The 12788-nt window shown below is 46.3% G+C and overlaps 1 protein-coding gene across 1 annotated transcript; it reads right to left on the reverse strand.

The window, feature by feature from the left end:
- Nucleotides 1-4785: 4785 nt before the first annotated feature.
- On the reverse strand, nt 4786-7804 carry LOC102426649 (cathepsin L1-like). The gene is made up of 7 exons (XM_023764905.1): nt 7664-7804; nt 7247-7369; nt 6998-7144; nt 6570-6803; nt 6015-6177; nt 5254-5371; nt 4786-4894 (listed from the first exon to the last, which is right to left on the reverse strand). The coding sequence occupies exons 1-7, from the start codon at nt 7787-7789 to the stop codon at nt 4786-4788; spliced, it is 1020 nt and encodes a 339-aa protein (XP_023620673.1). The 5' UTR covers nt 7790-7804.
- Nucleotides 7805-12788: the final 4984 nt, after the last annotated feature.

Below are 12788 nucleotides of genomic sequence, written 5' to 3' on the forward strand. Positions count from 1 at the left end.
TATCCTTGAGTGAGGATTAAAAAAAATTAACCATCTCAGTCTGAAATACAAACAAGGACATATGACTCAGCTATAAATGGTAGGTGAAAAGGGCATTTCACAGATATGAGAGAATGCCATTTTTGTAAAAATTTTAAAAAGCACCCAACAAAACTGCATGTGTTTTTGGGTAAAGACCAAGAAAAAAGGACTATTACTATCAGTGAATTAATTTTGGTTATTTCCCTGAGGAAGAGGGATGTGTGTTGGAGGATAGAGTACCAAAAGGGAATTTGCTTTACTTCACTGCTTGACTCTTAAAACCCTGACAATGTACTCGTACATAACGCAGCGAGGTCATTTCATCTTGGCAGCAGGTTTTCTTGTGTGCCTACTGTTTGCCAGGACCTGTCCTCAGTGCTGAGAATAGAGAGGTGAACAAAACTCCTGGATCTGTATATAGACTCAATGCTAATGTGTGCAGAGACACAATAAACAAAAGCAATAAATAAAATGAAAGTGTGTGTCAGGTGGTATAAAAACTGTGGGAAAAATAAATCAGGGAAGAGAAGAGCAATGCTAGGGAAGGTTATTCTAATTTTAGTTCTGGGCAGTGACAGGCTTCATGGAGAGGGTGACAGTTCAGCCACATTCAGATGAAAGGGAAGAGCCTGGTGTACACCTGGGAGAAAGCCCACAGGGAAGGGCAGAGAAAACACGTACAAAGACAGTTAAAGTAAAAGAATATTCCAAAACATTACAAAATACTGTATTTGAGTTTTTGGGCATCCTTCTTCCCTGCTGGTATCTCACCACCTCTCAGAATGGCCTGATCCACACTGATGGCTGGGAAGATGCGTGGGAAGAAGATAAATGAAGGTTCCCAGTAGGGAAATGGTTAGCTCTGCTGGAGACTGTGTTTTCTGGGCTTTCCGTTGGGAAATGCAGCTCATCCCCAGGAACCTATCTTCTTCTTGGAAGTGAGACTGACACCCAGGACAGCATGGCAATCATGTGACAAAGGCTCCCAAGACTGCAGGGAGAATGACGGTGGTAAGCGCGGAAGTGCCAACCAGGAGTACTACCTCCATGAGTCGCCCCAGGGGCAGAGCACAAAACCCAGAGGCCATGGTCTAAAAGAGGACTTCCTGTCAAAGGTCAGGACTTCGGTGCCAAAAAGACCAGCTATAGTCCCCACGCTGAGGTAGGCCATCTTGGGTCACCACTACTTTTTGAGGAGCGTATCTAATATTAAGTCCTATTTCCATCATTGCCATGTATCTTTCATATGTTTCTCATGATCTTTTCTCTCTCAAAAAGAAAAACAGAAAACATTTGATGTCATCCCATGAAAACTGGACCAGAGAGTAAAGAAGCAACATGTGTCTTAAGTGCATTTTGATGAGTGAGAATGCTTTTCGATAAGGTATCCTTGGTCTCCGGTATGGAACCCAGCCAGTGCTAGATTTAGATGAGAGAGGACATGTGAGGAGACAAAAGATTCCCAAACCTTCTTGTGCCTTTTTTTCTGCTTGGCAGATCCCTAAATTCACTGCTACCCGTGCTGCCCATGCTACATCCTGTTGGGTTTCTTAAATGTCTCCTGTCTTACTTGATTCCCCTGTGGATGGTAAGATATTTTGAGCTCAGCGGAATCCTAAGACACTAGATGAAAACTTGTCAAAATAAAACTCGGTCTTGTTGCACGTAATGTATGGCTGAGAACCATTTAGAGCGGATAGATTTTTTACTTGTCCTGCCTGGATGGTCAGCAAGTCTGACTTGTCCCGCTGGTCCTGACCGGCTGGGGCCAGCTGGGTCCCTGGGCCGCTGAGGAGAACACAGTCCAGCTGTGCACAGGAGCATCAGTGCCCGGGGCTGACATTCCATTGATCACACAGGCTTGATTCTCACCGTCTTGAGGCTAGAATTCCAACCGAGAGTGTCTGTGGGGCAATACTTCCTCTGAGGTTGTGGAAGCTGAAACTTCTGCTGCCTCTTCCAGCTTCTGATAGTAAGTTTATGTTTCAGACAAGACTTTTGTGTAATGAAATTTGTTTTCAGCTTTATTTAATCTATGTTCATTGACCTATTTTAAAAATATAGCTATGGCTTGGAACTCTTCACAAGTTAGTATGTCTTTGAAAGTTTCAGAAACTTCTGATATCTGTTTAATCATTTAGACATCATTTAGTTTGAAACTTTCCCCAAGTTTAAATATGAATGTCTTTAAAAATGACAAAACCTTATATGTGTTTAATCATTTGGACATCTGAGAGGTCTCACTCTATCTTGGTGTGAACTTCCGGAATTCCAGGGACAGCAGCCTGAGCTGGCCTGTTACGGTGAAGCAAGCTGACATTCCCAGACACCCTTTCCAGTGGATTTTTCAAGATGAACTGTGCAAGTTTGCATTTTCCAAAGGTGACCACCACCATAGCTTCCATGTCCCATGCTCTTCTGCTAGTGACCTCAACCCAGCCCCCTCCCTGGAATCCGGGCTCCCTCTGTGACATCCCCCAACTACAATACAGCCGCAGAGACTCCACTGGGGGTACACACGGTCCTCAGTAGCCTTGCAGGTCCTCCCTGGGCGTCCTGGCACCCCGCCTCCAGGGGCAGCCCTCTCAGGGGCAGTCTCCATGCTGTGGCCTGTGCACGTGCTCCGGTCAGCAGCATCTGGGACAGTGACGTGAGTCCACTTGGCTGTGAGCCCGCCAGACCTACAGACAATTCAGGCCTTCAGGAGAGACTTCCAGTGGTAACACCCCACTAAGCCAGACAGGAAGTGGGAAAGATGGTTACTGTTAAGCTGCAATGTTTGGGGTAGTGTTTTACAGAAACAGATAACCGGAACAGTCTTTTCACCGCACTCCCAGTGGTCCGTGTGTCTGTAAAACCCACGTGTGGACCCAGCCTCATCTCCCACACCTCAGCTCAGTCTCTCCCCGCTTTCCCTAAACATGGTTTCTCTTTTCTCAGGGATGCTGTCCACCAGTCTCTGCTCAGACACCACCTCTATCCTGTCTCATTGCCTGGCTCCCTGGGTTCATGTCAGATTCCTCCTCCTGCTGGAGTTCCCGGGCCTCCCTCTCCCTAAAGCACCAGCTCCCGCTTGTCACTCCCACAGTGATGACTGGGGCACAGTGGGGGTGCATAGACTCCAGATGTTTCAGTATAGGTGCCAAGCAGCAAAAGGGGTTCAGCTTGGGAGCCTCCCAAATCTTCCTGTGAACACACTTGTTAGTCTGACCACAGAACCCACAGAGTTTCACTCTAAACACATTTGTCACTTTAGGTCACAGAGCTGTAAATTTAAAGGCCTCAAGGGAAGGCCACACGGAGGGTCCAGCAGGGCACATGGTCCAGGACAGACGGACTTGGACAGAGGCTGCTGGAGGCCTTGGGGCCGAGTCCCCAGGTGTCCTACACTTCGTGTCTTCATAAGGAATTGTGGGGTCTATTAACTAAATACTTCCACCTGCTCTTTATATTTCCTTGAGTGGAAACAGACAACAAATGGAACTATGTGCTTCTTTGGCCTGCAGAATATAGAATTAGGTTGCTGTTTTTGTTTTGTTTTGAAATAAATTCAGAGATAAGGTAGCTAGGTATAAATTAGGCCTGACTATCACTTTGACCCTCTCACCTCTCACCCACCTCTGAGGCCACAGCACTAATTTTGAAGCCCAGCCTCAAATCCAGGAGCTCATCCTTCACCCCTTCTGGCCCCAAAGACAAACATTCTTGGCAATCCTCTATGTTGTGTCCTTTCTCAACTGCAAAGAGGCCACATGGTCTTACAAACAGTTGGAGAGGATGCTTCAGAAACTGGCCCTGTGACATTTGTCCTGTCACTCAGCTGGTCTGTAACCATCTTGTGTCAAATGGCCATGACCTCTCAAGTGCCTTTCTAGTCTGGAAATCCTATGTATGTGTAATCTCCTATTTAATATGTGAATTTTTTATTTATTAAAATAACTTACTTTTGTTCTTTATGGATCATTTGTTAAATTTTGCTCCATTCAAGAGCTGAGTCAGACACAGCCAAGGGACAACGAACCTGAGATCTGCCTGGTTATAAGGAGAACGGCCAGAAGGCCCCAGCCCTTCTCCAATGGACCACTAGCACATTCAGTTACGGCTCTAGAGCCCAATTACATTTTCCATTATACAAAATGTTCACCATTTAAAAACAAATAGAAGCTCCACCTCTATTTTGAAAGTTTTATTTTAAAAGATAAAAATGCGTACATCCTTTTTAAACATAAAAATGCAAAAGTTATTAGGCAAGTCAATCATACAAACTGTTAACACAATAATTAAATAAGTGGAACATTTTACCAGTGTAAAATCTTGCAGAATTCAAATCACAGCTTAGATATTCAATGACTCAACTGTTTTATCCCACAGGTCTGAGCAGGGTTTTGGTTTTTTGTTTGTTTGTTTGTTTTCTTGCTGTTGTTGTTAATAATTGCCACCTGAGGAGTTTTTCCTATTTATTTATTTATTTATTTATTTTTAGAGAGAGAATGGACAGGAGAGAGGGAGGTAGAGAGAGTAGAGAAAGAAAGAAACATCGAAGTGAGAGAGACACATCAATTGGTTGCCTCCCGCACAGACCCTCACTGGGGTCAGGATCAAACCTGCAACCCAAGTATATGCCCTTGACTGGAAATTGAACCCGAGACCCTCGGGTGCTTGGGCTGACACTCTAACCACTGACCCACATCGGCCAGGGTTCTGATGAGATAATATTCATCCTCTGGTTATTCTGTTCTTAATCACATCTCAATCACCACCATCTCACACAATAGGATAGCTGGCCATGGAGGCCAGGGAGGCGATCCCACAGTGGTTGTCCAGATCCTTGGCCATCTTTATGTAGCCATCCATGCCCCACTTTGTACCCCAGCTGAAAGAAGAGAGGGTTTCCATTTTATACAAGTAACCAAACACATCGATGTTTATCAACAATAACACCTGTTGCTTAAACAGTGCGCCTGAGGCCCAGACCGATTCAGAAAGAAGCAGGAGAGACCACAGTTCTTGCTCATGGCTGGGTTCCAAACCTGCATATAATTCTATCCCCAAACCTTTCACAGAACTGCAAAATTAGAAATTGAAAAAGAGAACTCTTGGGGCCAGGTGTGTTTCAGAATTAAGAACATTTTCAAATTTAGAAATGCATTGGTACCAAAATGGTATCGATGCCCTAGCAAGCTTGGGATTCCCTTTCCAAAATCAAATATAAGTATTTCTGGCATTTTATACCTGTTCTTGACAATCCAGTATTTATTGTTATCCATTTCTACTCCTTCAAAGCCATAGCCAACCACCAGAACACCATGATTCAGGTCCTCGCTGCTGCAATCCGGATCATAATAAATGCCTAGGAGAACAGAAGTCATTGCTGGGGTGAAGATCTCCAGGCAAGAACTGACAGTAATTTTGCCTGTCAACCACAGTAAGAGAGGCCTCTCAACATTCAGTTAGAGTACATAAATCCAGGTAATATTTAAAAACAAGATTTTTTAAGAATCTAGGCTGGGAGTTAGGCGCTCCTGTAATACTAAGAGAAATACAAATTGCCACGATCACTTTTAGAAACAACTTATCAAGAGGCATAAAAGACCACTGGTTGAAAACATATTCTACTTTTAGGATGTCAATCTAAGAAAACAAACAAAACACAAAACTACTTGAGCCAAGGTTTTTTTCCAGTTTTCATTTCAGTAGCAAAATTCTTGGAATATTTTAAAGGTCTAACAACTTTTTAAAAGTAAAGTAAATGAAGCTCTATCAGCCAAATTATGTAGCCATTTGATATATTTATGAAGCACTTAAAATCATGGGGATATGGTTTAAGTCATGTCAGATGGACAACATCTGGCACAAATATTACATCTGTAAAATGCACAACTATGTTAAATCCACACATCCAGGAATTCTACATGCCGAAGAGTCGGTCTTGCTGTATGTCAGGGTGGTTTTATAATATTTCTGCCTGAATTTATATAAAGACAAATCCTCACCTTTTTCATAGAACTGGAAGGACTCAAGGCTTGCATCCAGAGCAACAGAAATGGGCCCTACACTTGCCACTGCTTTCATAAGGGACCTCTCGTTCTTATGGATGTCCACAAAACCAGTGTCATTGGCAGCAGAAAACTCAGGCTTGTATTTACAAGTGTCATCCTTTTAAAGGTAAAAGGGAAGAGACGTGATTATATCGCACCTCCCGGGGAACATGAGTTCAAGACAATTGGCAGTTTAATGATTTCTCAGTCAAGTTTGTTATAAAGCATCCCAGGAGGTGAAGTGCTATCGGTTGCTTTGAAATTGAAGAACCAGCTGGTGTGTATATTCAACGAGACATTCTCAGTCTCCCTGGCCATGAGAAACTTTTCCTATCTAGAGAATGGTATGTAAATCTCATGTAACACAGCAGCAGGAACCATCTAAACAGAGAACTGTGCAGCTCCGACAGTTTGTAGATACAGATTCTCCAGCCTAAAATGTGAATTCTAAATATGGTGTTTTCTCTGAAGTGCTCAACACTCAAAAGCAGAGCTAGAATGATAAGGCACGTGTTTTACCGTTCCAGAATACGGATAGGATTCCTCTGTGTCCAGGCCTTTGTTGTCCTTGACGTACTGGAAGGCATTATCCATGAGGCCACCCCTGCAGCCCTTATTGCCCTGAGCGCGAGAGCAGTCCACCAGGTTCTGCTCACTCAGTGAGACCAGTTTGCCAGTTTTCCGGAACATCTGTCCTTCAAGGGCACCAGTTGCACTAAAAGCCCAACAAGAACCACACACACCCTGAAAACAAAATTCAAAAGTGCTCATTCTACAAAACCAATAGCAAGACTTTGACAACAGACGCTATATCTGGAAACTGTTTTTAAAAATAGCAAACTGCACATTGTTCCACAGCCTCCCACTTCATGGAGAGCAACGCCTTTACGGCTGTACTCCTTCCTGGAGAACAGATGATCTGCTGGACACGGTCCTACCTGGTCCTTCACAGGAGTTACACAGCCTTCCTTTCTCCAATCCACTGATGGGGGGATCTCAGCTAAGGCCGGTTCTTGGAACATTTCCCCCTTCTTGTGCTTCTGGTTTTGAAAACCATTCATCACCTGCCTGAATTCCTCACTGGTCTTCAAGGAAAAAGACACAGAATGTCATAAAGGAAGAGATTATTGTGGTAAAGTACTGAGGAGAGGAAGCACCAAAAGCGCAGCCTCTGATGCCACACTCACCATGTCGCCAAAGGCATTCATCGCCATGGTGAAGTTACGTCTCCCTTGGCTGTACTCCCAATTGTGCAGTTCGATCACTTTCATATTCTTCTCCCACACCGCTCTCCTCCATCCTTCTTCACTCTAGAGGCAAGCGCATACCACGTTGTCTTCGTTTCTACTGAAAACCCAACCTACCCTCACCAAGGGGATTTGCAGACAGAAGAACACAAACCACTGTCAGGGGAGGTTGGACACGTCTGGGAGCTGTTCTCCAGCACCCGGCAGCGGGATGCATGCCCCATGGTGTCAGTAACGGGGCCGTGAAGTTATGGCCTGTTAAGAGCCAGTCTCAAGAAGCTACTCTCCGCTCTAAACTCCCAACAGCAAGAACCATTTTCTGGGTGGTCCCTCTGGACCGTTTCGGCTGTTAGCAACCTCGTTATAGAGTTTCCCGTGTGCTGCCTTCCACTGGTTCCACTGCGCGTCTACGCTGTGATCAAGTGTTGGAGCAGCCGAGGCTATTCCCAAGCAAAGGGCGGTCAGGAGGAGTGAAGGATTCATGTTTCGAAAACCTAGGAAGGGAAGAGAAATGGGTCTCTGATTAGACCGATCCTTCCCCTGAGACCTTACAGCCACCTGGAGTAAAACATGTAATGGACCCTCCCAAGTAAGTACACAAGGACTGTGGAGGAAGGCTAAGGAGGCGGGTGGAGAAAAACAGCCCGGAGACCCCCATTCCCAAGCCTAGAGAAGGTGAGGCTCCCCCGGGGTCAGGGAACCAGCTCAGGGTCAGGTACTCAGGTGCAGCAGACCCACCCTGCCAGAGGCATGCTGCCCTCCCAGCCCGCCCCCCGCCCCCCCCCCCTCCCCGCACACAACCACCACTGCCAGAGGATGCTGACTTGGTGCAGGGAGCAGCGGCCCCCACCACTCCGCGGTCCGCTCGGTCAGACCTGGGGACCTCGACTCTGGGACCCCCACACCCTCGACCCCCAAGGCTGGCGGCGGCCCTAGTTCTCGGGGTGGCCCTGCCGCTCCAGGCGCAGGCTTGAAGGCGGCGCGGGGGGAGGGCGTGCTCACCTGCGGAGGGAGCAGCTGCGCAAACAGCAGTCGGCACGAGCGGGTCCAGGAATCTCCGGGGCGAGGCTGGGGCCGCCGGGCCGCCCATTTAAGGCCCCGGGGATCCGCCCCGGCCCGCCCCGCCCCCACCGCCAGCTCGCACCGGGATTGGCTGAGCCGGCAGTGGGCGGGACTTCGGGTGCTGGGACTCCGGAGGACACTAGGTCCCAGCTTGTCCCAGAGCAGAGGGCACCTACCTCAGTGGACTCTGGGGAAGGCGAGCTGGGGGCCTCCGGACAACTGTGAGGATCAACTAAATACCCCGAGTTTATGTGCGCAGGGGGTTACGAAAAAAAGCGATGGGATGCCCCGAGTGGATGTCAGGGTAACCCGAGTGCGCTCGGGTCCTCGTCCTGGTTAAAATCTCGGGGGCGCGGAGACAGTAACATCTGGTCCAGCGGTTCCTGTTTATCCCGCAGCAAACCGCGGGGCGGGCTGCTGGCAGGAAGAGCCCGCGGACAGATGCGCTCACTGTTCACAGGTGGGCGCAGCTGGGTTCGGGAGGAATCGAGCGGAATGACAATGCCCCAAACGCAGACCTGATGGTCAGGCCCAGATCCTCGGAGGAAAGGGGACAGACGGGAGGGTCTCCAGGGAAGGCTGGCATTCCTAGTGCTCCTGTCCTGCCTTCCCCAGGCAGGGATTTTCTCCATCACAGGCTTCTCTCAAACTCCACAGAAAGGAGGTGTTTACAGAAAAATGTGGTTTAATAAAGGAGGAAAATAGAAACTGCTTTTACCTCCCCACTCTCTGTGTTATGGGTTGTTATGCCTTCCTCAACGAGCTTTTCTTGAGGTTTAATTTAAGAAATTTACTTTAGTGACATTTACTTCAATGATTTTTTAAAATATATATATTTTTATTAATTTCGGAGAGGGAGAGATAGAAACATCAATGATGAGAGTCATTGATTGGCTGCCTCCAGTATGCCCCCTACTGGGGATGAGCCTGCAACCCTGGCATGTGCCCTGACCTGGAATAGAACCGTGACCTCCTGGTTCATAAGTCGAAGCTCAACCACTGAGTCCCACCTGCCAAGCAATGATTTTTAATTTACATTTAATGTCAGGATTTAAATGACAGTTTGTGAAAATATATTTATATATTAAATGTTAATGTACATCATTAAGACTTTAAGGAGCACAAACCAGAAATATATGTTTGCTCATTTTATTACAAAAAAAATGTTCATTGCTGAATATATTTTCTAGAAAAAATATTATCAATACCTCATTTCCCTTCCCACTTCCCCATTTTCTATGCAGATTTTGAAATCTTTTGATAAAAATGGTGCCATGTTTATGTGGACTTGTAAACTAATTCCTATTTAGGACTAATTAATAAACCTTCCAGAAGCAATATCAGATGCATAGTATTTTTTGTGTGCTTTTCATTTTTACTGTGGTGATATGTATATAACAAACATGTGTCTTTTTAACAATTTTAAGTGTACAGTTAGTGGCATTAAGTCCATTCACATTGTTGTGCAACCATCCCCACCATCCATGTTCAGAACTTTTTCATTCTTCCCAGACTGAAACTTGGTACCTAGAACACAATAACTCTGCATTCCTCCCTCCCCCAAGTCCCGGCCAATGGCTATTCTATCTTCTCTATCTGTGAATTTGACTATCTAGCGAACTCACATAAGTGGAATCACGTGATGTCTGTCTTTTTGTGCCTGGTTATTTCACATAACAATATCTTCAAGATTCACCCATGTTGTAGCATGTGTCAGAATTTCCCTTTTTGAAAGGTGAATAATATTCCACTGTGTGATTATACCACCTTTAGTTTCTTCAGTCATCCCTAGATGGACAAATTGGGTTATTCACTCATTTGCCTATTTTAAATAATGCAGCTGTCCACATAGTTGTATAAGTATTTCAGTTCCTGGTTTCATTTCTTAGGGAATATAGCCAAAGTGGATTTACTGGGCATGGTAATTCTATGCTTAATTTTTTTCCGTTTTCCACAGTAGCTGCAACATTTTACATTTTCCAGAATTATACACAGAGGGTTCTAATCTGATATGATTTGCAAACATTTTTTCAAATCCTGTGAATTGTATTTCATTAAGTTGACAGCATCCTTTGACACACAAAAGATTTTAATTTTGATTAATTTTGATTTTTTTTCCTTTGGTTACTACTGAAGCTAGTAACCAAAAACTTGTTACTAACTTCAATATCATGAGACTATTCTTTTGTTTTCATCTAAAGCAGCGATTCTCAAGCTGTGGGTCGCAACCCCTTTGGCGGTCGAACAACCCTTTCACAGGGGTCGCCTAAGACCATCAGATATTTACATTACGATTCATAACAGTAGCAACATTACAGTTATGAAATAGCAACGAAAATAATTTTATGGTTGGGGTCACAACATGAGGAACTGTATTTAAAGGGCCAGAAGGTTGAGAACCACCGATCTAAAGTTTTATATAGTTTTAGCTGTTACGTTTGGTCTTTGGTCCATTTTGTGTTAATATTTGCAGATGGTGTAAGGTAAAAGTCCAATGTCGTTCTTTCGCATGTGGATATCCCATTCCCTCAGCATCATTTATCAGCTGGAACCCTGGGGTTTCTATCAGTCTGGTTCCTAGAATAGTGGAGCGATGGCCATGCCTCCACTGCGGTCACTGAGGGCTCCTTGAGACTGTTCAGACCCCTAAGCTTTGCCTCTGCCTTTGTCCCCTCAGTAAGCTCAACATGCAGGGTGTGGCAGGCTGTGTCGCCCAGGGCAGGGTTTTTTCCTTTACCTGCCCTCTGGGTGTTTGGAGGAGGTAGTTCCTCTCAGGGAAAATGGCCGTTTTGGTTTGGAAGCATTTGAGGGATCCAGTGCAGGACTTCTGGCTACTGCTTCCTCTCCCCCACCTGACCTCAGGCACCTCAAGTCCGCACCTCCCTTCCTGCACCAATGCCGTGGGTGTGTAGTTGCAAATGAAAACTCCTGTGCTCTGGGTTTAGAGATAAAATTTTTAAAAATGTTTAAAAAGGGAATAAAAAATGCAGCTTTCTCCCCCACTGGCTCTGGTCTGCTGGGTCTAGACTCCACTGATGCCAACAGTCTTGCGACCTTTCGTAGCTGCTTGTATGATACGGGCGCTGTGGGTCAGGCTGCCGCAGGTCCGGAGGCGCCGCAGGTCAGTCGCTGCGGGCCCCAGGTGGGTGTGTGCTCTGGGCAATCCCCCCTCACGATCTCGCCCTTCCTACCCGTCTCCAGGTGCCTTCTGTTCTTCCTTGTTATAAGTCACCTCCTCAGCTAGACCACAGTTGGAAATTCCAGAAGAATGTTCTCCAATTTAGTTGTATTTCCAGCCTGGCCCTAGGATGGGTGCCCGACAGGTCTGCCTACTCAGCCGCCATTTTCTCCTCTCCAAAAACATCCTTCTCCAATGTCCTTTGTCATGCTGTGGTAGTTCTCACTAAGTTCCTTGAGCATCCTTAGAACCATTACTTTGAACTCTATATCTGATAAGTTGCTTGACTCCATTTCATTTAGCTCTTTTTCTGGAGTGTTCTCCTGTTCTTTCATTTGAGGTCTGGATCTTTTTCTCCTCATTTTGGCTGTCTCTTTGTGTCTGTTTCTATGTAGTAGATAGATCTGTGACTCACAGTCTTTGTGGGGTGGCCTTATGCAGTAGGTGTCCTGGGGGACCCAGTGGCACAGTCTCCTTGATCATCTGAGCTGAGTACTCTAGGAACGCCCCTGTGGGGTTATGTGGGCCTTCGTGTTGTAATTGAATCTTGATTGCTATTGGCGCACATGTGCTGGGATCCACTCTCAGACTACCTAACTGTGAGGCTCAACCCCGACCATGGCATGTCAGCTGGTATGCTGGTGCTGACCACACGAAGTGGAATTAGCCTCAGCAGGGTTTGGTGCCCACCAGGATCTCCCTGTGGATATGCTGTTTTTGAAGCTAATTAGATCTATTCTGATGTCTGAAGCTGGTACTGCGTGTGTTGGTTTGGGGCCTGTTGGGAGGGATTCTGGTGCAGACCAATGGCAGACGCTATCTGCGCCTGCCTTCAGCAACCTGTTTGGAGCTACAAGTTATCCACAGTGTGCCGGCTGCCTCTGGTGTGATTGGGTGTGTGCGGGAAGGTCCAAGCAGCACACCTAGGATGGCTTTTTTCAGCACCATGTCCAGAGGTAGGTCACCCAAAGTCCCAAGGCACCTTGAAAATAGCTTCTCTCTGCTGGCTGGCTGTTAGGCTCAGTCATTGAAAGAGCCTCTGGCAGAGTCCGGAGGCTGGGGCTAGTGGATCTACCCTGAGGCAGGTGCTTGTCAGGCTTCTGGGAAGGTGGTGGGTACGTTACCTACCACAAAGTCATATGGCTCAGTCTGTCCTGGATTTTGGCCCAACCTCAGCAGGGTAGATCCACTAGGAGTCAGGTGGGTGGGGTTTCCAAAGCCCCAAGGTTGGATCTGCTGGTA

This window comes from Myotis lucifugus, unplaced genomic scaffold (genome assembly GCF_000147115.1).
Source record: "Myotis lucifugus unplaced genomic scaffold, Myoluc2.0 scaffold_360, whole genome shotgun sequence".
Classification (NCBI taxonomy): Eukaryota; Metazoa; Chordata; class Mammalia; order Chiroptera; family Vespertilionidae; genus Myotis; species Myotis lucifugus.